Raw genomic sequence first — 26,115 nt, 5'->3', positions numbered from 1 at the left:
TTATGTTGCTTTATATTGCTAAATCTGAAGGCTGAGGAATGGATCTTCCTGCAGTCAGCCTCAAGCTTCCTGCAGACTATGATTACAATCTCCCTTGTATGAGTAGGAATAATAATAATAATAATAATAATAATAATAATAATAATAATAATAATAATAATAACTTCTCATCTCAGTTCATATTTCAAAACCTAAGAAGTCTAAGAAGAGAAGACAGCCAAGAAGAGTTGCATTTTGAAAGAGGTTTTAGAATGATAAACTGAAGCACTTGAAGTGTAAGAATCTTGTGCTTCCACCCTTTCTGCCATGTCTACCACTCCTTCTCCTATAGCAAGGTAGCTTGGTTGGATCTCATGCACCAAGTCCATTACCCATGTAATATATTTAATGGGGTAAAAAAAACAACATATTTTTCAAAGAACAAAAGAAAGGATCTTGTTAAAAAAATCCCTGAAGACATTATTTGTAATTCTCTGGCTCTTAAAACTCAAGTGCTTAGAGATGGAAACAGCACTGTACATGAGACTGCATGAACTGCCTAAAACCTTTGCACTGTGAAGAAGGAACGGAAACACTAGAATTTAAAAATGGAGCTGCAACTGAGTAAATGAGGCCCATGTAGAATTAATTACTGCAGAGAAGCTGCAGCAGGTAATACAAGATAAAAAGATCAAGGCAGAAATCTGTCCTCCCAGAGAATACGCTGAAGTAGTCTGGCTCTAGTGTCTGTTACAGCTGCACAGACTAATCAAATTGTTTTGTACTCAGAGAGAGAGAGAGAGAGAGAGAGAAAGAGAGAGAGAGAGAGAGAGAGAGAGAGAGAGAGAGAGAGAGAGAGAGAGAGAGAGAGAGAGAGAGAGAGAGAGAGAGAGATATTATTCCATTACTTGCCGTTTCTTTAAAACCAATCGAAAATTCGCACAGAGCTTGTTGGAAGCCAGTGCATTTGGATTATGGATTATTTAAAATAAAAAATTTAAAATTCAATTCTTAAGTCTGAACCGCACCAGGGCCATACTGAGCCCTCACAGTGCAGTTAAGGAGAGCCTGGGTTGTTTTTCCACTGCAGAGCCGAGCCATGCTACTGACGTCACACACAATAAAGGCAGTTGTTATTAATTAACTCAGTGTTCAAAAATTAATAGACCAATGGTACAGTTGTATCTTGTATTGCTATATTTTGTAAATATATTTAGGAATTTCTTTATAATGCACACATTTCACTAATGATATAACTTAATAAAGTATACTTAGTTCAGTTGAAGGGTAAAAAAGAAGGTTTTAAAGATATTCTTTGCTAAAGATTTCCCATTGTTTTTTCTAGAGTTGTTGTTTGTGTGCTTACAAAAATGAAAAAACGAGAGCCTCAGTTATATGTACGGTCAGCTGTATTACTATATTTTTGTAAATAAGTTTAAAATTGTTTTATTTTCCACATTTTTTTCCTTTATATTAATATAACAAAGGTGAGGGTTGAGAAATGTGGTAGAAGTTTGTGTTTTTGAGTGTGTGAGTTATGTGTACCGTACCCGCGGTTTATGTCCAGTTGCTTCAAATCATCAGATATTTGGGCATAAACTTTCTCATTTCTGATGTCAGATCTTCCTGAACACTTCTATCTGCCCACAGAGAAACTAGACCCTGCACTTCCTCAGCGTCCCAAGGCTTTACTTTTCTCTCATCACACTTGCTGTCCGCCATGTTGTTTGTTGTTTGTCTTTCTGGAGTTGACTGACTGATGAGTAATGACTCCTAGCCTGGCTTGCCACCGAGCCAGATTCAGATGTCTTGTGAGGCCGGAGTTTCACAGTCTGTTTCTTGCTTGGCTCGACAAATAGCCAGTGGAAAACCTCCTCCCCCTCCCCCTCCCCCAGTACCTGTACCGTACCAAACCCTCACAGGTCAGATGTGCCAGTGGAGAAGGGATAACAGGCTGGGCACATACTGCTGTGTAACACTAGCTTGTAAAGAGCAGGATAATGTGTGTTAATTATGCTTTAATTTTCTAATGGTTGACTGAGTGGAGCTGAGCTGGGGTATCCTGGGCACAGAACTCCTTGTGAAATATGTTTTTGATTGCCTGCACTGAAGAATCATCTGGGCATGTGAGTTCAGTGTTCTTCCATGCTGTGTGGTTCCAGCAGGCTGTTCTTGACGTAGTATGTCCTCGCTGGGAAGGAGACTGGGGCCTCGTGGGATCTCTCCAGTTTCCAATTTCCAATTTGTGGAATAAATGAATAGAAGCGCTGGCCATTGGCACTTTGTAAGGGAATACGAGATACCTCACACTGCAGCTGGATAACTATTTTCTTTGGAAGGGAAAACATGAGGGGGAGCTTTTAGCTTTTAATATAGAATAGGTCTGTACCACCAACATACACAAGAGCAAAATGCTTCATTCATATTATTATACATGGTGACACATGATGTTAACTATCACAGGTAATCCCCTTATAATGTTAATATTACTCCAGTACAGGCATGTCTCGACTGTAACGTGTTTGCTCTTTGAGAGGGAAACATGTTTTGTTGTTCTCTCCCTCAGCTGCCACATCAAACGTTCTACACCAGCTGGTATTAAAACTCCACAAGCTTTTTTTTTCCCCAGTTGTTAAGCAAGGCAGAATGACCATTCTCTGTTCTAAAAGCACTTCATATAAACAGTAACAGATGACTGTGTTGTGCAATACTAAGATATTTTACTGTTAACCGCAATATAGACATAACACAATTTTGGATTTCGGACATGACACAAGCTTGTCTGTGTCTGTCTATGAGAGGAATTCATTGAGCCCTTTTCTCAATGTCTGTGTTGACCCCCAGATGCCTATGTGTAGCAAGGTGTTTCTGTGTCTCTTTGTGTATGTCTTTGTGTCTCTATATGAAGCAGTGTATATGTGTCTCACACGAGCTGTGATCTATAGTAACAGAGGTCCCCACTGGTCTGTAGTGTTTGATTAACCCTCCTTACAGTATTATATATATATATATATATATATATATATATATATATATATATATATATATATATATATATATATACACAGTATACACAACACTCGGGTCTAATGGATTTATTCAAATATTTTAAACATAGATATCAAACAAAATCACAGAAAATGTAAACAAAAATACAGATCAAATAATCAGTATGAAATGTGACACACTGTCAAAATTAATGAATTACAAAGTTAGTATCGGGTATGACCTCCCTGAGCAATAACACAATCCTGTCAGCATTGTTGCATAGACCTGATCAACCTCTAGATAGCTTGCTATGGGATGTTCTGCCACTCTTCCTATGCAGCTGTAACCAGCTGGCGAAGGTTGGCTGGTCACTGTTGTCTCCTGTGGATTGCACTGACGATTTGGTCCCACATATGTTCTATTGGATTCAGGTCAGGAGAAAAAGTAGGTCACAGCAAGACCTTACCATTGTTTTCCTGAAGTCATGTAATTGCAATCTTAGCACTGTGTGGTCTGGCATTGTCCTGCTGGAAAATCGACGCTTTTGGATTGGCTGGCAAGAACGGAAAAACTGTTTCCTCAAGGACTTCGTCAATGTATTGCTGAGCAGTAAGGTTGCCCTCAATCTGCAACAAAGCCATTCTTGTGTTACTTCCAGCACCCCACTGGTTGGCTTGAACAACGCAACAGTCAGCATAACGCTCACCATGATGCCTTTGCACACGTTGTCTTCTGTCAGGTCTGCCAAGGGCAAAACGGCATTTATCAGTGAATAAAACACTCCACCACTCTCTCTCCCGCCACCTTAGATGTTCTGTGGCCCCTGAAAGGCCTCCGAGTATACAAATCATTTTCATGCAGACGGCGAGCTACAGTCATTCTGCTGATGCACGGGATATTTCTTCCTAGAATTTCTCGTGCTGTAGCCAATACAGTTTGAAAATGATTACACAGATGGATCTGTCGGATGTGATGGTCCTGGGCCGGTGTGGTGACCCTCCGCCTTCCAGGACGTGGCCTGTCCCTCACAGAGCCGGTTTCCTGGTCTGTTGATTGTTGAAGCAGAACATCTGACAACCTCTCTCACAGACAGGCCGCCTTCAATCATGCCGACAGCAACCAGGCGATCGTCATTACTCAAGCGGGGTATGGTCGTATCTTTTGCTGTTCTTGCGTTAATTAAAATCATGTCTTTTCAAATAGCTATTTATAGATTCTTAAACAAATCATTTTGGCTGAGCTCAGTATTTTGTTATCCCAAAGAACAATACTACTCAAACAATCAACAAACCTACCTGCTCACTATTTAAAATTTTAAAAAACATTATGTAAGTGCCCCCATGAGCTATTGACGTAAAACTTATCTTTTCATTGTGCATCAATATATGTTATGACAAACCGGGGTGAGCTTGCCACATGCAGGACCTCCTTAACTTGTCTTTTTATAAAATAAACAGTACTCCACAAGCACAGATAGAATTTTTAACAGGGCAGGCCTGTATGTTTATTTTAAACACAAAACCAAAATAAACAAAACTCCTTCCAGGAGTGCCAACTTAAACTTTTCAGTTCTAAACTATGCCGGACAGCTAAGCTGTTTACCGGTCACAAAAAACCCAACACTTCTTCAAGTTTAGCATTCAAACACCAGACCTTCTCTCTGTTCCCAGCTCCGTGATGGAGCTTCAGGTTCTCTTTTTATATCATGTGGCTGTTCCCGATTAACACCAGTTATCCAATTTGTGAACAGCCCCAATCTCACATGAATATGGCAGAGATAGGATTTAACACCATACCTGCCAACCACCATCAAAACATATATAAACCCACACTTTATTTACAGGCAGGGCTTATGCTCTGCCACAATGTGTAAATTAATATGTGCTGGCAACACGGGAAAGACCTTGTGACAGCATGGAGAGACAGCTGACAGGAGGAAAGAGACCCCATTGGGGCTGGCAAGGGTTAACTACCCTGGTCGGCAGTATCCAGCTCTATGTTTTCAAAGGTAAACAGGATGCTGGAGACACCTGCCCAAGGCTTCTAAGAAATTAAAGAGAAAAATACCCCTAGAGGCTGCGAGAGCGGGGGCGGAAGATGACTCAACGTTGGACAACACGGTTAACGACTTAGGAACGGAAACGGATATGAGAATGGAGAGTACTTCACAAAAGACTAGTTCAAGATCTGCAGTTAGCAAAGACTTGGAACTCCAGGTTTGTGTCTGCGGTTGGAGCAAGGCGACAAGTGGTTTGCGCAGCAGTCAGAGGATGTTGGTTTTTGTTGGTTTAATATGAAAACAGTAATGGTGATAAAACAATAAAAAAAGAAGCATTCTTAAAAAAAAAACAACTGCATTTTTAATCTGTGTCCTGGTACTGAGCTTTGGAAATCTAGTCACTCTAGCGTTTCTATGTGTCTCAATAGCTGAGTGTCTCTTTGTGTTGTTGTGTGTCTCTGTCTAGCGTGTCTCTTTGTGTTGTTGTGTGTCTCTGTGTAGCAGTGTGTATCTTTGTGTGCCTGTGAGTAGCTTTGTGTAGTTGTATTGCTCCATGTAGCAGTGTGTGTCTCTGTGTGTCCCTGTCCTGCTCGATCACCTCATGTCTCCTCGTGCTTCCAGTCTCTCCGCTGCTGTGATGGGACCATCTGTTTTCACAGCATATCCAGACCTAGACGATAATCTCACTGCAAGGTTAACCCCACACACAACTCAGGCTGCTGCCAAATGGCACCATCTAGGTAAAGACAGTCTGCTCTGCTCTGGGACCCATTCCAGCACTGACTTTTTCTCACTTCTATTGCCATAGGTTTGAAGTAAAAACTCATTTTTTGACCTAAAACATTTTTAAATATTGAGGGGAGTGATTTTGTGAATGGCCCTTACATAACAAAATTACTATCAACATGGCCTGACTGTTTATGAGTACTCTATACAGCTCTGACCAAAGGTTTTGCATCACCCTATAGATTTAACTGATTTTACTTCATAAAGTCGAGTGAAACCGACTGAATAATGTTACATACCGCTTTACAGTTTTCCATATGCTTAACAAAAAACTGACAAATTGAAAAATGTAAAATTTCGAAATCTAACATGAAGTACTGTACAACTATTATGGCCTCCAGTAGATTGTTGCAATATCATTTTGTAGTTTCTTTGATTACATGATGTTTAAATAAATTTCTCAATTATGTTCATATAGTTTTAAAACATTCTACAAGAAAGTGCACTTTTCCAATCCAGTTATATTACTAATTTTGAGGCAGTTAATTGGCATATTGAACATGATGCCACATATTTCCATATGTCTCCATAGATCCCTCGCCAGTGAAATCTGGCCAGGATCCTTTCCTCAATCTTTTCACAGCTGAGGTGCCCCGTATACAGAATGTCATGAGCCAGCCGAAGCACCTCCGTCCAAAAGGACTGTGGAACCAGCAACTGATAGATCTCCTGCCCCGAGCCAGGCTCATTGCCTTGCTCACCCACCATGTCGATATGCCAGTTCCAAAATGTCTCTGTCTCAAGAAGAAGTGGTTCTATAATCATGATAGGCTGGGTGGGCCAACCCTGGCAGGTCACATTGTGTTCCCAGCTCTTCCTCCCTCCCCCTCCCGTTTTTTCACCTGGGGGTTTCCTGACCCAGTTCGTTCCTCCACTGTTACTACTCCCCTCCAAATGCTCCACCCTGTGCTCATGTCTTGTTTTCCTAGGGCGAAACTTGGGGCTAAACAGATCAGACTTTAAGGGAAAAATCTTGGCAATTGTTTTTTTTTCCCTGTGACTTGAGCCCAGGTGGCCGCACAGACTTGCCCTGTCCCCTTGCAGTCTTCAAAATACGATGAGTCCCACCCCAAAATCACTGGATATGGCAACCTTTTTGCACCGCGGTTACGTTTGCGGTCAAATTTTTCACTTGTAACATTACTTTGGTGGTAGGGTATGTCCTGGTATCACCATATGCAAACAACCATTATTCCTTTTTATACTTGTCGGACACTGATTGATCACCCATCGCTGGCCGCAGGCCATTTGTGGATAGTCAGCAGTCTTGTGGTCTGGCTAATGGCACCTGAAACATGCAAGGGGAGGTGGAAACACGTGGGTGGGCCTGGTGGATCTGTCCCATCCCTCAGCCTGAGGAGGAGTAGGGGCAATTTCTCTTACCCATCTTGGAGAGCCATGATGGAGCACCACGGCCAACCCCCTTGGGGTTTACCGTACCTCCTGTTTTTGGCTGAGTAGGGGATTCCCCAGGGCCTCTTTGGATGGCATGGCCCTGGACTCAGCAGCTGCTGCATCCTGGTGGGCCTTCGTCGGGCGTACCATCTCTTCTATGGTGGCTGGGCGGTGGTGGTGCACAAAGTCGAGTCAAGTCACAGGGGGTAAGACTCGAGTCGAGTCGAGTGTTTGACATGGCAAGCTCGAGTCGAGTTGAGTCAAGTCACAGAGTTTGAGCAAGTCAAGTCGAATCACCTATCTGGCTCGAGTCAATTCGAGTCATTAGTACTGACAGTTCAAGACAGTTTCATTTAATCAGATTCATTTTACAGGAGATTAGCAATCTACAAGTAAAAATAAATTAACATTTCAGTTCAAAATACAAAATTGAGATGCACAAAATAATGTGGTCATACTTGCCCCACTGATCTTCACCATTAACCTTTTAAGGACCGGGATCATGTTAACACTATCATACTGAAGTGGGCTTCTAGACCACAATGTGTAAACACAATTAAAAAAAAGTACTTCATTTTGATGACTTACAGGGCCATCGTACTTTGCAGTACAGGCTTGAAACACACATCAGTGTATAGGGGAGGGACTGGCGTTCACTTCCTGATAGTTTTCTTTTCGTGTGACATTACTGAGAGATGCTGTTTGTTTACTTTGTTTATGCTTACAAGGCATTCTCAGAACTGACTCGCTGATAGTCATGATGGGACCAGCAAATCAGACGACAGTTAACACTTGAGCAGGAAAAACTGTAAATAGCAAAGTCTTGCAGTGCAGTTGCATTGATAAATTTAAATAATGTCATACACCACGGCAATTAGTTCATAACGTTACAAAATGTTATTAATTTGGACCTTCTAGACCGCAATCGTGATGACATATAACATGAATTAGCCTTTGCAAAATCTCACAATTCTAATGGACTTTTTCATTTTCTTTTACTCACTGCGTCCGGCTCTATTTATTAATGTTGTTGTTGTGGTTTAATCTGGCAGATTCAGATGCTTGCAACCTCTCTCTGCTCTGGCTGGGGTAAATCCCACCAGAACTGAACATCTACACAATTACTGTATTACACAGTTTGAATAATATTAAATATAAACTAAATGAAAACGCATGGCTCACTGAGAAATAAGTTTGTAAGCCTGAGTTAATCACTTTATAAAAATAATGTTCTTGATTACCCTAGTACTGTACTGTACATTGTTTTTGTATTTGATGTTTTCACGGTAGGTGCCATAAATTCAAAACGTTGTTTACGTTATTTTGACAAAAGGTATTTAGAGTGTGTCGCACTACATGAAGTGGCTGAAAACCAGGACTTTTTAAAGATTTTAAGAAAAAAGGTCGGGACACCGGGACTTCTGATGGAAAACTGGGACGTCTGGTCGCCCTAGGTATTGATCATATCAGAAATGCTAATGACTTGCATCCACAGTTTGCTGTTCACAGGCCTGTATTATTGTACCCTGTTTTTTTTTTTTTACAATGGTTGACATTTGAGGGAATGTTGAAATCTTTCTTTTTCAGTAAGAAAGTGCATTATCCACCACTTTCCACACCTCCACTTTTGTGCATGTTTTTGCGATGCTTCATAGAAATGGTGTTGATGTGTGAGCACGATGGCAACTCAAAATGCATCATAGAATCTGTAGTCCCAAATCAGCACTAAAATACAGAACAGAAGCACTCATCTGGATGCAAGTTAATACATTTTCCAATATCCTTTACACTCAAGCTGGGGTGTTTCATTTTATTTGAATTTTTCTTACCTAGAAAGTCTCCAAAATAGTTTGCACAAACAGGGCATTTTTGTAAAGTGAATTCATATTGAAAGTAATTTACAATAAGCAAATACCACCTTTGCCCGGAACCATGTAGAAAATGTGTAATATGAGGAAATTAATCTAATCTGAGTTAGTTTGAATATTACTGACTTTGTGTGTGTGTGTGTGTGTGTGTGTGTGTGTTGTGTGTGTGTGTGTGTGTGTGTGTGTGTGTGTGTGTGTGTGTGTGTGTGTGTGTGTGTGTGTGTGTGTGTGTGTTTGTGTGTATTTCTTTGGTCATGTCAGTGTAGATGGTTAACAATAGGCTGCAGTAAAATTACAGTGCCTTTTTGAGGTCTAATCTAAACCATGGTGGATCAAATGTTAGATTTTAATTTTAGTGGAGTTAATCTGATTGGCCCTGAGTTATACTCAAAGTAAGCAGTCAGTCCAAACTGTTCTCTGTTGTTAATTATTCCCTTAGCCTGGGTCAAAATATATTACAGTTAATTAAGAATGAGGGTTTAAAATATTTTAACTGACTCTGTGTCCCCCCCGTCCCCCCCCCCCATCCCCCCCCCCCTGTCTCTCATTGCTACGTATCGCAGGTGTAACACGCAGGACTATATCTGGCACAAGGGGGCTCGCTGCGAGTCTGTGATCACGGAGTTCCAGGTGATGTGCATTGCGATTGGAGCTGCTGCTGTCATGGTGCTGCTGCTCTTCATGATCACTGTCTTCTTCGCCAAGAAGCTGCACCTGCTCAAGACAGAGAATTGCAAACTGCGCAAGCGCTCGTGAGTCACACCGCCACTGGGGGGCCTAGAGGGGCACTGCAAGAGAGAGGGCAGTGGAGGAGAGAGGGAGGAGGGGCTTTTTGGGAAAGGAGGGTGATAGAGTTAGAGTGCGAAGACACAGAGCAGGGGCTTTTTGTTAAGCTGTACATTTGCACAGTAATTTTGATGATCCGCACATACCTGTGCTTTATCATGCTTGCCCGGGCTTTACAATAGAAAGAAAGAAAGAAAGAAAGAAAGAAAGAAAGAAAGAAAAAAAAGATAGATACTAGAAAGAAGACAAGTCCTCTTCTTTTTCCGCCTTTTTTCCCTTCAACAAGAAAGTACTTCTTCTCTTTCACTCATTTTAGATCTTCCCGAAGATCCTGAGTCCCTCTGTCTTTGTCCATGGTACAGACAATCACTGCTATGATCTTAGTTGAAAGAAAAAGAAAGAAAGAAAGAAATGGCGTTGGATATTAGAACATCATTCTAGTCTCCCGAAGCCAGTCCCTCTCAGTGTGAGGTACAATACCACAAAAAGCCACAAAGAGGAGCTCTGCACACCATCTCCTACTGCAGCACCTAGAACGAGATTATTGGAGCTTTCCTTAGTAACAGTGTAGATTAGCATTGGCAACTGCAGCCCAGCAACCCTTACTCCATTCTGAGGATCTGACATAGATGGAACCATCCCTTTACTTATCCTATCACTGGAATGGCAACCTGTGGCTCCTATGCCTGCAGGCTAGTGTATTCCTTACCAAGCCACCGATGCTTGGTGGTATGCAATTGGTTGTAGCCACATTCCAAAGCTGCCCCATTCTCTCACAGAACAAAGACTCTTAAACATGTATAGAATAGGAGCCAGAGCAGTGCAGAAAGGGGCCAGCTGTTCCTTGTGTCTGAGTGCAGTGTTTTCAGGGTGGGCGGGTAGGGGATATAAGTTGGGGAGAGGGGTTTTTAACAAGCCTTAACAGAGAGGCTGGGGGGCTCTAAAGCCGTTTAACTACACTATTAGAAAACAGATTAGCGGACTCTATTATGGCGCTGCATTAATCCACGGAGCGATTTGCATTTGCAAGGGCCAACGGAAACTGTCAGCGTGAGGGCCCTCTTAGCTCTCTCCTCACACAGGCACTGATGTCACGCCTTCCAGTTGGAATCTGGGGCACAGCCTGAGAGGGGGAGGGGTGACCTACATTAAAGTATGAGGGAGGAGGAGGGATGAGCAGGGAGCAGTTCAGCCACACAACCCAGAGATAATTTGTACACCTTTAATAATGACGTTCACATACATAATCTCCACAAATAATGAATCATCACATTACTAATATCTATAAGTGGGGCTCATTTTTCTTTTTTTCTTTCTATTTTATATTTTCATTTTTTCACAACTCACATCTTAAATCTTATTTTTTGTTTTGTTTTGTTTTTTGTTTTTTTTAAATATGTGAGTTAGAAACTCTGAGTAGAACACAAACAGGCATTAATTAATTAATTAATTAAACAGAACATTCTTAAAGGGCCTACCTAAATGGAAGCAAGAATTTCAGAATATTTGCAGACAAATTTTAAAAAAATAGCATATAAAATTATAGGAAAGTTGCAATTGCAATATGCATTTTAGAAGTGCAGTATTGATCACAGCCACAATGGCATGATGACAGGAATTGAAGTCTCCAGCCTCACTGTCAATTGACATCTGCATATGAAATATTATAATCAACACTAATGACAAGATACTGAGGAAGAATTTCTGTATTTCATTATAACATTGTGCTGAGCTGTAGTACTGTACTGTATATGAGCAGTATGTAGCCTCAGTGTTTTGTGGAACCAAATATTAGATGTGTACACCCACATTGCATAAATGTGATCGCAAAATCATATGTAATAATTCAAAAAAGTCTTCACTGAATTCTCAGCCAAGAACGTTGCGCTACTAGCATTCTAACCACCAATCTACCAACCTCATGACTCACTGTGCACTCCACATGGCAGTGCCTTTATTGGGGAGGGGGGGTGGGGGGTGATTGGGGACATAATTAACATTTGTCAGATTCTAGAATAGCGTTGCCATTGCCAGTTAAACAGCATGTTTATTAGTTGCAGTCTCCTCTGAGCTTAACCCCCATTGATATAAACAGATAGTGTTTGCATTGCCGAAAATGCCAAGATCACATTGTAACTGGCACACAACAAACCAAATATTTTAATAAGCAGTTTACAGCAATAATTAAACCTTTTTTTTATTTTAGCCTGGAATGAATAGATAGTTTTAGGCCAAAATATACTTTATGACAGAAGGAAGAAGACACTACTTCACAAAGAGAGTGGAAAGGGTATAGCATGGGTTACCTAGTCATGTTGTTTAGGCAGAATCACTTGGATCCTTTAAGACACAACTTGACCAAGTTTTGAGATCAATCAGCTATTAAGAACTGGACTTAGATGTTCTTATGTAGTGTTCCTTCAGGAACATAAACATCACAACCCTGACCAAGATGGGAGTAAAAAAGGTTCCTTTGGGAAATAATAATAAAAAAAAAAAAAAACCAACAACAACAACAACAACAACAACAACAACAACAACAACAACAACAAAGTTTCCTCTGGAAAACATACTAGGATAATGCAAGAGAAAAGCTTTAGAATGTGCAACTAAAATAAATCAGCTGTGAACTTTCTAGGCTTGCTTACACTTAATGATTTTTACACTACATATTAGCTAGACTGTAACTAACAAGTAATACAGTTAGTGTAACATTTAGGGGTGCAACAATCCATGCATCTATTATCGATTATCTGTCCTTAAATTTCCAGAGCTTCTATTTCATATTGGTGAATTGATGCATCAAATTAGAATCCAGTTTGAAGTCTCCTGTTGCCGGTTTGCATTAAAAGAAGAGTAAGCTTCTTTTAGTGCTAGTATGGTAGATTAGCGTGTTGCTAGGCTACACACTTTAGGCCTCTACATTCTCTTTGGACAAGCCAGATGAGAAGTAGGCCTATTGTATTCACGGTTTCTTGATTTAAAAATTAAGGGAACACGTTTTTTTTTTTTTTTTTTTTTTTTTTACTCTACTCTATTAAATTTACAGATTACCTTCTTTTGTTTTAAAAGCATGTTGTGTTTGGATTATATGGTGGCATTTTATGAAAAGAAGCTGAATTTAGTACAATAGTTAAATTAGTCAGGATTTGTGAGATTAATTCAAATGTTTTGCTTTGCTTTTGGACATGTTAACAGTAATGAATAATCATAATTCAGACAGAAATTCTGTTAAAATATAGAATTTTTCATTATTATTACAAAGTTGAAGGGTATCTGATGCAAACAGATGCATATTCTTCTCAGTTGTTAAAAACAAGTCCTTTGTATTTTCTTTTTTTGTAATCGGAAGTGTTCTAATTTGATTGTAAGTTGTGTCTTTTTGTTTAACTATTATTCACAACTGTGTTTTCAGTTATTAGATCTTCTGAAAAATAAAAAGTCAATGTATCGATTATCGTTGATAAATGTGTATACGATAATCCAATACAAAATTAGGGCAGCTTATGATGAGTTTTATCAAATCTATATAGTATGTTGCAGGGTATTCTGTGGCCGTATATACCTTCTATACAAATCTCTTGGCTGTATACAACTTGATTTACACTAATTTTATGATCAGTGTTTTCATTCGTGGTATGGCTTTTAAAATAAAAATAGAAATATTCTGTGTTTGGTAACGTGCTGCTGTCATGAGTATATAGACCAGTACCACCTTCTGGACAATTAATATATTACAGCTCACTGAAGTCAATGGAAAGCACCTGCTCACACATAGGGCAGTACAGATGCATCATTTATTTTATTTATACTTCTTCCTGGTTTCCCGTTTGAATTTAGAAATGACTTAGATGGTTGGTCATAGTGAAATGTATTAGCCAATAATTTAATAATCCTCGACAATACTTTATATTCAGTACAGAAATCTGGACCAGAGGAGACAGCTGCAAATTAAGTGGGCACCTGTTTACACATGTTCAAATTCTGAAAAAAAAAAAAAAAAAAAACTGACATTTTGCTTAAAACTAAGCTTATATTTTGCTTTGTAATTTTGTAAACGCACATGCATGTAGGTTTTATATTAGTTTAACCTTTTCAGATAACAGCAACATTAATATATATATCAAAAAGAGACTATTTTCAACCCAGGACAACAGTTGAAATTTAAGAAACAAGCATTATTTTACTACAGAAAAGTAAGAGAAGAGAATGTGAATTTTTTCTTCTGTTTGCTGCAGACCTGGAAGACTCTTTTGCTTCTAATGCCCAGATTTTTTTTTAATTTAAAGGTGTAGCCAGCTTTGCAATTAACATAGGACAGTGATAAAATGTATAACTATTTCCCAGCAATATATTGTTTTTGTATAAAAGTGTGTGGATATCAGTGTGAGTAGTCCTGCAATAAAAATGTGTTTGTTTGCATATAACAGTATTGGAGGCGAAACACTGTTCAGAAAATGGTAGAAAGGTGCATTTTTTAATTCTGTAATTCAGATTTCTTTTTGTCAACAGTACATTTGTCATGCCTTGTTATTGAAGTATCCAGAACCGATTTCAAGTTCTCAGTTTTCATGTCTTATTATCAGACAAGTGTACTTTTTCTGCTAGTTAGTACTAGTTAGTACTAGTAGCCTCTTATTAGCCGTTACCAAGATACATGTCCAGCATCCTGTGCATGAGTGAAACCTCCCAGAATAGACGATTACAAAAATATTCTCACTACCAGCTCCAATCACTCCAGCCTGTCATGTCCCTGGCTTCTGCTGAGTGAGTCTTATTCCCAAGGAGATGGGTGACAGTAATGACACTGGCAGCGTTGCTCACAACATGCCTCTGCGTGAGCCAACTCGAATGGATGCGTTCACAGTAGAGCAAAAAATGTAAGCCAGTGTAAAGCCTGCTTTAAAGTAGGTCAGTTTTGTGATGGCTGAAACTTGGGCAGCTGCATTTACACTACAAAAAAAAAACAAAACAAACAAAACATGTCCTAAGAGTTAATCCGCCTCAGAGCTATCTTACAAGTGGCTAGTATAAATGGGCTGTTGATGCTGACTCACTGGGACTACTAGACTCAGCATGACAAAGTTTTTTAGGTCAATAGGCTTCACGAAAACCAGATGAGCATAGAAATGTCTAATGTCCTTGTGTTCTTATGTACTGTACTGTATGCACAACTCAATAGTCCTTCACCAATAAAAAAAAAAGGATTCAGCAGACATATGCTTAAAAGAAATTAAATGAAATGGGCAAGCTCTGTACTGAATTACGCAGGAGCACTCAATTTGTGTTCACTTTAAATTAAGTCTGGTACAGCTGTGTAAATGGAGTTATATAATTATAAGGTCATGTGATGTCTGTTGAATGGAGCCTGGCAGACAGTGTGTTGTTCCTTCCTTAGAGGTATACCTCACTTTGTTGGTATAAATAATAAAAACACTGATAATCACCGATTTAGTTTACACAAAGTCCTGGTTCTCCCCCCAGTTCCCCCCCCCCCCCCCCCCCCCCCCCCCCCCCGAGCTATAACATTGTTTTTTGCTTCCTGTAAGAGACAGAGTGGTGTGAAACAACAGTACAATAAATCACTGAATTTGAATATAATAGAATCAAGGGGGGAAAGTAATAATAGATGTGGAAATGGTTCGGTGACTGTTAAGTGTAAAGGGACACAACTGATAGAGGTTACTGTAGCAATTAGGGTTAGAACTACTACTGATTTGAGTTTAATTGTTGAGGTACAAATAGTCAAATAAGTCGACTATTAATAAATTGTGGCCCAGTTATTCGAAAGGTTATGTGTATCGCAAATTGCCGTTATGCGGTAATGCACAAAGTGTGCCATATTCGAAACTTCTTTTTGCATGTCAATCCATTTTGCATAGCACAATTTGGTGGTAGTGGCCGACATTTGTGATGTTCGAAAGTGTGCACCAAGCACAAAACCAGTTTTGCGAGGCAAAAAATAACACTATTAAAAACCAAGCCTTAACTCAAGCCTTAAGCAGAAGCTTTTGAGTGACAAGGAATCAACCAACTCCACTCTCCAAAAATATTCTACTATGGTTCTTAATAATAATGCATGCAGTTTTCCCACCCTCTAAAAATGTTCATATAATTTGTTTTAAGTACTGACGCTTAAAATTGTTAAAAAATAAACTTGTTTTACTCTTGTTATTCTAAATACTTCTTTGTTAAAAAAATAAACACTGCTAGTTCTAAAATTTCTCTCTGTTATGTCACCATATATTATATGTATTATAACAAATAATATATACCAAAACTGTCCATATAAGGCTGTACTTCTATCTCGGGTTTCTGGTGACATTAATAAGAAATACTTTATAGAAGTGTAACCTTATTATGCACAGTTGGGTATACATTAATAAATCTTCTTCTTCTTCTTCTTCTTCTTCTTCTTCTTCTTCTTCTTCTTCTTCTTCTTCTTCTTCTTCTTCTTCTTCTTCTTCTTCTTCTTCTTCAATAAAACAGCAATATGTATTCCAATACAGGTTTTCTTAGTAAATAATTTGAAGTAATAATATAGCACTAATGGTTTCTTTTCTTTCTTTCTTTCTTTCTTTCTTTCTTTCTTTCTTTCTTTCTTTCTTTCTTATACCCCTCTTCCCTCTTTTCCTCATGTCTCTGTCTATCCCCCATTCTCTCTCTGCCCCATCTCTCACTCCTCTCTTTGTTCTTCTCTCTCCTCAGTAAGTACCGTCCTCCCTCGGAGCAGCACAATGATAATTTCTCGCTGTCGACCATCGCTGAGGGCTCCCACCCTAATGTAAGGAAACTTTGCGACACCCCACCTAACCTCCCTCATGCCCGTGCTTTGGCTTACTATGATAACATTATCTGTCAGGTAACGTCCTTCTTGTCTCTCTCTCTCGCTCTCTCTCTCCGTCTCCTTTCTGCACGGGGGCCTGCGTTTCACCTCCAGGGGCCATCTCACGGGGGGGAGAGGGACAGGCCAGCTAAGACGCACACACTAAATCCAGCACCACGCCGCTAGGCCAGCTCAGGGAATTGTAGCAGCCAGGCCCGTGGTTCAGTATTGCCTCTTAGCCTGACGTACATAAAGTAATCACTGTAGATATCTGTAAAAGGTCATTTCTGTGCACTGGAAAACAATGCAGAGTAAAAATGTACAAAACAAGAAAAGGATTGAATAAATACCTGGATGACATGGCTAATCGGTGCCAGATTTGGCAAGCCTGTAAATATTATTGCAGTAAAGTGCATTAACATTGTGCAGCCCCAGAGTCAGGTTGGAGTGCAGATTGACTCTTGAATATAACAGTTGACTAAAGATGCTCTAACATCAGGCATTATGAAGCTGTCCAATGTACAGTCATATAGCTGCCAGGGGTTTTGAGTAAATTCACTCTGTACAGATCTCGAGTCCTGGGCTATTCAGTCCACTCTTATTGGCTAGCAATGACATCATGATATTTAAAGTCAGCTGTTTGACCCAGTTTTCTGCATTTCCATTCTGCTGTCAGTGTACATAAACTTGACATGAAGCAAGCGCTTTTATTATGCCCGAAAATATAATATTTAAAAAGAAACAAGCATCAGAAAAAAAGAGGAAACCATAAAACAAGAGTGGAAATGTGTCTAAAGAATTTGAAATGTCTAAATCTAATCTTAGAAGAGGGGTTTTTAGCCCAGTCGAACACATGAAGCATCATCAATTGTGTGAAAACCTGGCCTGTCTTCTATTTTAAAATCAGCTCCCCATTGCCACTCTTCCCCTTGTTACCTCATCGAATGTTCTGTTGCTCACATGAACGCCCATGGGAGACGTTGCAGCTTATCTGTCTGTCTGTCTGTCTGTCACTCAGCCTTGTCTGTCAATCAGTTTGGAATGTTTCCCTGGATCATGGAATTGGGTTTTAATTTATTTCTTAAATAATTACTGTATGTAACCTCTTATTAGCCTGGTCTCGATGCAACATCCCCCAAGGTGGTGTTCTGAATACTGAGAGGTTAACAACATTGCTGCCGTCTAGAAAAGACATGTACAGCAATTCATCATCTCCTATAGATAGACTAATTCAGTTAACAGCTCCCTCTAGTGCAGCTGCTAAAAGTGATTTTGAGCCACATTGACCCCTATTCATAAAACATTTTCTCGTGTTTTCTGAAAAGGTTGTCATTGTGTTTTTTCAAGTCCATTTTTATGAATTCAGCAGTTTGGTGCAGCATTCATGAGACCTGTCTCAACTGCTTCTAAATATGTTTTGGTATTTATTCTTGTGTTTCACAGCAGGCTCTAACCTTTACATGTGAAACACAAGTTTAAGTTGTTTTTTTAACAGTACCCTTTAGACCAGGGTTAGGCAGTTCCGGTCCTGGAGGGCTGGTGTCCCTCCTGGTTTTTGTTCCAACTGTACCCTAAATTACTTAATTTGACCAATTAAGAGCTTATTAGAAAAAACACCAGGAGGGACACTGGCCCTCCAGGACTGTAATTGCCTACCCCTGCTGTAGACTAAGGAGGTGGACTGGGAATACTGGCATGAGTGCAGCCAGTTTGTCTCTGAGTAACTCTAACTGTGTAACAATCCCAGGCAGGGGTGTGTGGACAGTTACAAATAGGACTTTCCCTCTAAGAACCTAAGAAGCCACATGATACTGTGTGCTGCACAAACACCCAATCAATAAAAATGCAATTAATGATGGCATTGTGTAGAAATCCCATAGCTAAATGAAACAACATACAGCTGATAAACCAATAGAGTGAATCTGATCTTGAATGCAGGGCCAAGCCATGTTGCTGCTGTTAATTTGTTGGGATTCGTCAAGAGATGCATGGATGCGGTTCAGGGAACAGGTAGATGGGCTGAATGGCCTTCTCACATTTATTGTGTTCCTAATTCGCTCCACTCTGTGTTGTGTTGAGTGGCCTTACTTCTTGTGTAATCAGTATTTGCATTTTAAAGATAAAGTGGTTTTACCTATCATAATAATTTCATAAATCTTACCTGCTTTACACTTCCATTAGCTACATTAGCTGGTTAGTAAAGTACAGGAAAAGGTAGTTGAAGGGGTGGGAGCAATATCACCCTCCAGGTAAAATGAAGTACTCCACTATCTGAAAGCCTGACTTGCATAACATGTTTAACATAATAATTCCTTCAAAACTGCACATTTGAGACCTACATATGCAGAAAATAGAAGTGTACAACAGGTTAAAAAAAAAAAAAGTTACAAAAACTTTAAGCTTGTGGCTCTGATTTCTGCTTGCTGTTCATCATGGAAAATTACCTTATTATATAATGCATCTTGGGAGACACAGAAATTGCCTATTGCTTGCAAAGGCTGCTGAGAGAGAGAGAGAGAGAGAGAGAGAGAGAGAGAGAGAGAGAGAGAGAGAGAGAGAGAGAGAGAGAGAACACACTAGAGAATACAATCACTGTGTCTTCTTTGGATCACCTGATTATGGGATTCTTCCAACACCCAACTAGGAATCAGAACTACAGACTAAAGATCCAAGTGGAAAAAACACTCCTATTAAAATCATATACGGGTTTCCCATGAATCAAGGTTCTTTCTAAGCCAAGAATTTGTGACAAGATTATTGAGTTGCCCTGCTTTTCAAGGTCAGGTTTGCTGCGTTGTTGTATTAGCTTGAAGTTCTTTATTCAGAGAACCCATACTACCTCCACACCTCTTCTATGGAGTTTCCTGTAGTACTAACAATGAGAATATTTCAATTTCTAAAGAAAAAATAACTTTTCCAACTAGAAAACCATCAGCAGATACACCTGGGAATGTAAAAGCACAGAGGAAGCTGGTGGCCAGGTAAGCAGAGAGAAATGAAACGTCATTGTGTGGGAGTGACCAGGGGGAAGCACACACCAGTTAATGTGTGTCGCTCAGTGTCCCTGTGCTCTACTGTTTTTGGAATATGCCCCAAAATTGAATACTGTTTATGTTGTACTGGTTTACAACACCAGCCTCTTTATAAACAAAAAACAAGATACCAAGAAGAAATTATTGCAAGGTTTACTTACAAGAGGGAAGCAGGCCTTCAAAATCCTGTGATTTTCAATAGCACTGGAGGCACAGTAGCAGCAACATTATTACTCCACCCCACCCCCCACCCCCATATACCTTGTTTATTTGCTTGTTTATTTTATTTTATAAATTAAATTGTAACTTAGAGTTTTGGTAGCTGAATGTCCCCATCACTGCTCAGATTACCTGAAATTGCAGGACTTTTAATTTCATTCTCTTCCAGCTGCCATAGAAATAACCATTTTCCAACAAAGCTTCCTGTGGGGTGATAGTTACCCTTAGTGACAGGGCCTTCATTGTACCACAAGGCATTTTAAAATCCAATTTACCCACAAAATTTAAATTTAACCCAGCTTGCATCTAAACTGACAGCCTCTCTATCTAATGGTATGAAACCAGTCTGTAAAATTCAACCTCATCTCATTCCAAAACAAAACTGGAGCTGCAACCAGTTTCATCAGCAGGCTGCAATCTAATCTGAAAATTGGCTTTACACTGAGATCAAAACTTGCCGTTGTGTATCACGTCTTTTTACAATTCCCATTCCTAAGTACCTTCCAAAATTTCCCTTTGCGTCGAGCAGTAATTATCTAACATCAGAGGAGTGAGGCGGAGAGACCAGATTCTGCCTGCCAGACACATCCTAACTGGCATTGGCTGTTTGCTATTGATGGAAACGAGCGGGACTAGTTTCAAAGCGCTGATGGCATTGCATGCCGTGACTTCTTTAGCAAGGCATACAACAATTTTTTACATGACATAAAAACATTTCTAATGTGCACTGGTAATATAAAAGACTCCTTAGTGACTAAACTGTAGATATCCAGTAGGTGGCGTCAGAGACTAAGTTGGACAGGCGTTTCCTGGCCTGGGTGTTCCGTATGACCGTCTTTATCCACTTTAAAGTTGAAAAAGATTCCACTGTGGCCATAGAGTAGGGAATAATTATAATTAATGCTGCCAACTTGTTGACCTCAGAAAAGCAAGTTTGTAAGTCCAGCATATGCATCGTTTTATACAGGTCTGTTAAAAAACTACTGTTAAAAACATTCAGGTTCTAGAGATTTCATAACATCAGCTGGAAAATGTGGAATTCCATGAATCTCAGGTTCAAGTTTCTCTGAATCTGATCTTTCTTGTCTTGCTCTTTTTTTGCCTTGGTTCATGTATGCTCAGCTCTGACACCTCTTTCCAAAACTCATCAAATGTTTTTCGCTTTCGGTGAATTCGGGCAGATGTCTCATGAATCTGCTGAATACAAAACCCGATATCGTATATCTTGGTTTGAAGCATGTTGAACAACACTTCTGTCATTTCGAATATATCACTATAGAGGCAGAGGAGAAACGCAAACTCAACATCGTCAAGCATGGTGAGAAAGCCCCTGGCTGAGGAATAGTATGACGCGTCCAAGTCTGGATTTTGCACCACACTTTCAAAGAGTTTGGTCAGAGCTTCTTTGCTCTGCTTAACAGTTTGTACAAGCCTCAAGTGAAAATTCCACCTCTTGGTACAAACAGAAGGCAGTCTTCATTTAACTATGTTGTGAAGAAGCTCAGACCACTTTGCAGATCGAGGGAAAAAAAATTAGCTATTTTTTTGTTTTAAATCCTGTATTCCCTAATATTCTTTGCTGCAAAACTGAGGACAATATTTAAAACACATGCAAAGCAGTGATAAAAAAGTGCACAAGGGAACTTTTCATGCACACGTTTCTGAAGTCCACTTACTTCTACTGCCATTACTGCTTCACCATAGTATGTCTGAGCAACCACATTTATACCTGTGGCACACCGGATCAACATGCTGGAAACAGCAGCTGCAGTCTGACTAACATCAGTAAAACCAGCAAAGCGTTCCACAACATCGCTGTCCTTGGTCACATAACGCAGTGTAGTCGAAAGCTGAGACTTATTGGCTATATTTGAGGTTTCCTCAAGTAGAATAGCAACACATGATGCCTTCTCAGTTTCTTTGGCAATGGCATTAAGTTGGACAGTACTCACTGCTTCGATTAGGTCATTCTGAATTTTGTTCGATGGCCCAGAAAAAAACAGTCAAGGTTTCCAAATGCTGCTTCTGTAAATGATCAAACTCACTGACCAGCTGTAAGGTTTTGACATAATTTCCACGATTCAGAGAGTCATCCGATTTGTCATGCCCACGAAATGCCAGCTCTTGTTCTCAGATGTGACATAAAAAACAAGTTTGTCTTTGCAAAATCTCACGATTCACATTGACGTATTGTCTGGCAGCAAGTCTCTGTTGTTCGTTTAGCTGCAGATCACTGCGAGCTTGTCCAAATGTTTGTAACTGTATACACGCTGTTAGGTGTCTGGCTAGTTTCATGACTTTTGCAGGCATTGTGTAAATTGTTTAAATCGTGGTATCCAGCCTTATTCCATACACTCTCTTGTTAAGGAAAAGTAGACACGGCCAGCAGAATAGCTTGTTTGTCTCCCCACACGCACAGATCCACTTGCACTTTACACCGCTGTCACAAAGACGGCCGGAGTGGGTGGCGTCAGACCAGAAACAGGAAAATAAACAGAGAGAGATGTGGAGTTTGGTGAAGCTGAGCGAATGCTTTCGCTCAGCATTTAATAAATAAACAGAACAGAAAATAAACGGTGGTAACAAACACAAACACAAGTACACGGCACATTCGCCAAAATAAACAGACAAACAAAACGGACTAACAAAACACGGTGTGTAGATATTTTACTTATATTATTTATGATCACAATGATTACCTCCGTCTCCTATCCCGTTCTCCGCTCACCGAACACACAACCCCGAGTGAGTGAAAACATGCTGCTTTTATGCAGCTGTACTGAGGTTCAACTGATAATCAATCATTCAGTTGGAGTCACGGTACAACTGCACGTGAATTAATAAAGTGCAATTCTCCATTTTACTTGCACGTGAAGTGCTGTGCAATCCTCGTGCCTAAATACAAATATACATTTTAAACACTCATGTTACACAGACCCGTTTATATCCCGTGTACCAATGACTGTACACCAACATTTAACACACCACACGCAACATATAACAGAAAATACCCACAGGGAGGGGCACTTCGTCACAATGGCTTATAACTAAATCAACAGTTTATTATATTATTTAGGATAAATGCGCCACACTGGATTTTACCTTAGCGTCCAAAAGCTCTGGTTACAATGCACAAGAGTAACTTTGCAGACACGGGTTTGGCAATCATTTAAATCAACGAATATAAACACACTTCCAAATACGTATATACATCCGTAGCACACTATCAGCAATCCTTGTACAGAACAAGACAACAATTATGATTTTTACACAACTTTAACCCCTTTTTATACAAGCTTAAAACCACAGTGTCCTATCACTTCCGGGGAGAGAGAGCGCTTCAAATGAGCACTCTTCTTTCTCTGTCTACCCAGAATACACAAGTATATTGTAAAAACTAAAAAAAAAAATGCTGTGATCAGATTTTTAGTTGATTAGTCAGTCCGATTAATCTGTTAATCGGAACAGCCATAAATAATAGACTCTCATTCATTATGCTAATAACAGACTAGAGTGTTGTAAGAACGTGTAACTAAAAACATTCATAAAAAAAATAAAAACCTTGTAATTACTTTATAACATGAAGCTTTATGCTAGTAATGTGCCATTATGGTATTGCCTGTTAATAGTAATCAAAACCTATATGTGCTTTCTTAAACTATAGTTAACAACATTTTGTCTTCAGAGCCAATATCAGATCCATCACAGGTTTCTAACTGCCTTGTGAATTTAAAACGTCTCCTTACGTATTGGAAATATTACTTTATATCAAGAAAATCAATTTTTTTACATTTATTAGAGACACTTATGTAATAAAAATACATAAATAAATACAATATGAGGCCGTTTAACATACTGTAGTTCTGATTCAGATGAATTTGACCTGTTTTGCAGACAGTTAACATTCAAAAGAAATAGAAGCACTGGTTTTTACCAGTTTTGTTTTTACTACACATGTATGTATTTCTGGTACTAACCAGTTTTTTTGTTTATATATATATATATTTGCATATATATATATATATATATATATATATATATATATATATATATATATATATATAGATATATATAGATAGATATATAGATAGATAGATAGATAGATAGATAGATATAGATATAGATATAGATATATAGATATATATATATAGATATATAGATAGATATATAGATATATAGATATGTACACACTAGTTTAAAGTAGCTCAACAGGGTTAAGCAGGCAGCATTAGGCAGTGGAAAAAGAGCTGTATTTTGTATGGGTTCTATAAAGAACTGTTCTTATATTTACTCAGCTACTGAGGGTTCCAAACAGAACCATCAGGAGTTTAATAATTAGATGCTTCCTATTTGGAACCCACAAATATGGTTCTAATGATTCTATATAGTGCACAGCTGTCTCACATACAGTATATGCAAGTAAGACCTTGCATTTGATTTTTGCAAGGTCTTATGAGGTTAAGCTCCAGGGCAATAGGTAGACCCGCTGTCTAAAGCCTTGTTTATCTTCTCAGGAGATCTGAGTTCAAATGACACAGGTAAGCTAACGGATCAGGGGGGCCAAGTGATCTCAAGCCTCAGAGCAGCTCTGCTAGCTTGGGGTTACGAGGAGGGCTTCAACCTCTAGTCATGTGGGCCTTCATCATTCACCAACTGCTGATTTAACATTGTACAAGCCCAGGGTGAGTGGGGCTGTAGCTGCACCATGTACACAGATACACAGACAGACAGACAGAGGGCTACCTTCTCCAGTTCTGTCAGCACCTCAACCCTTCAACAGATACTGTGACCACCCCATTGTACAATGCTAAAACCAGTTGGGTGGTGTGGTTAATCCTAGGGGACTATGGTTAACCATGGCAAGCTTTATGACATACCATACAGAAACTCTCCCTTGTTCTAGGGATTGGCATTGCTTGTACTGTGATTTGAATTGCATGCTGAATACAATCTGCATGAAACAGTAAACCAAGATCCTACCCTGCTAGTAACATAAAAGGCTCTGTTTTTAAGGTTTACAATGACTTTTTTTCTTTTGATATTTAATATATTACAAATTCATTGTGGCCAAACGTTACAATAGGACCTGTTTAGATTTTCATCTGTTTTGCAGGTCTTAGGGACGTCCTCTGAGGAGGGTGTTACCCTAGACACTCTGTGCCAACCTCTCTGAGGAACTGCCGGACACCACAGCCTGCCTGTCTTGTGCAGAGGAGTTTGGCACAGCTCATTCTCCCGCTGTTAAAGGTTTACTAATGAACCTGCTGCACACTGCCATTGCCTTGCTCTGATGTCTTAAAATGTCAAAAGACAAACGTTGATTTGGTGACAGGAGCTGCCAATGCAGCGCTGGCCAGACAGTGAGGGCTTAATTCAGGAGAAACACTGGCCCACTTTAGTCTGAAAAATAAATCCTGCAAGCTCTTCCAAGGATTGAAAGAAAACAAAAACATCAAACTCAAGGTTTCCAAATCAAGAAGTAAACCTTTAACATCTGGACTTCAAAGCACAGGGCAAACAAACATTATAACAACAATACTACAGAGATAAATTCTAATTGTAATTGCTAAGAGCATTTGGATTAGCCTGGAGATTGAACTACCCTCTCCCCCTGCAATGTATGGCACACTGACAGCGGGTAGCATGCTTGTATTGTAGGTGGTTGGTTGAGTGGGTGGGTGTGGGGTTTCTGCGCCATTCCAGTGTCCAGGGGTAACAGAGGACATCGTTCTCCAGGCTGCCAGTCCCATAACATACTGAATGAAACCTCAGTCAGTTAGTTGAATTATATTATTATATATATATATATATATAATTTATATATATAGATATATATATATATAATATCATGATTTTAAAAATTACATGAGATACTACACACTGCTGTGCAAAAGTCTTAGACATGTTGCATTTTTCTACTGTAATGCATTATGAGCATCAACCATTTACTCAAAGCCTCCACTAGTGTTTTCTACTATTATAAGAACCTTGACTTGCATAAAGAAGGTAAAACACTCAATTTTCAAGGTGTGGTATCCGAAGCATAATCAACAAGTACAGAGAAACATCATCTGTAATTGACAAACCCAGGACTGGAAGGATGAGCAGTACCTGAAGATAATGTCTTTAAGGAATAGAAAGAAGACAAGCGTTGAATTGACAACAGAACTGGCAGAAGGCACAGGTGTCGTTGTCCATCAATTCAACAGTACGAAGGTCACTCTTGAAATCAGAACT

The 26,115-nt window shown here is 39.5% G+C and overlaps 1 protein-coding gene across 6 annotated transcripts in view; it reads left to right on the top strand.

The window, feature by feature from the left end:
• LOC121312981 (chondroitin sulfate proteoglycan 5-like) overlaps positions 1-26,115 on the top strand; it is a 53,418-nt gene that overhangs the window by 15,860 nt on the left and 11,443 nt on the right. The window contains exons 3-6 of one of the 6 annotated variants that reach the window (XM_041245038.1): positions 9,579-9,767; positions 16,510-16,663; positions 19,552-19,608; positions 24,393-24,416. In XM_041245038.1, coding sequence (XP_041100972.1) covers positions 9,579-9,767; positions 16,510-16,663; positions 19,552-19,608; positions 24,393-24,401 — 409 coding nt within the window. In that variant the 3' untranslated portion in view covers positions 24,402-24,416. The remainder of the gene's footprint in view (positions 1-9,578; positions 9,768-16,509; positions 16,664-19,551; positions 19,609-24,392; positions 24,417-26,115) is intronic. The other 5 variants (XM_041245039.1, XM_041245034.1, XM_041245036.1 and 2 more) reach the window with 5 other exon arrangements.

Source organism: Polyodon spathula, chromosome 3, assembly GCF_017654505.1.
Source record: "Polyodon spathula isolate WHYD16114869_AA chromosome 3, ASM1765450v1, whole genome shotgun sequence".
NCBI classification, from domain to species: Eukaryota; Metazoa; Chordata; class Actinopteri; order Acipenseriformes; family Polyodontidae; genus Polyodon; species Polyodon spathula.
Note: the sequence above shows the minus strand (reverse complement) of the source record. Positions and strands in the feature narration are given on the sequence as shown.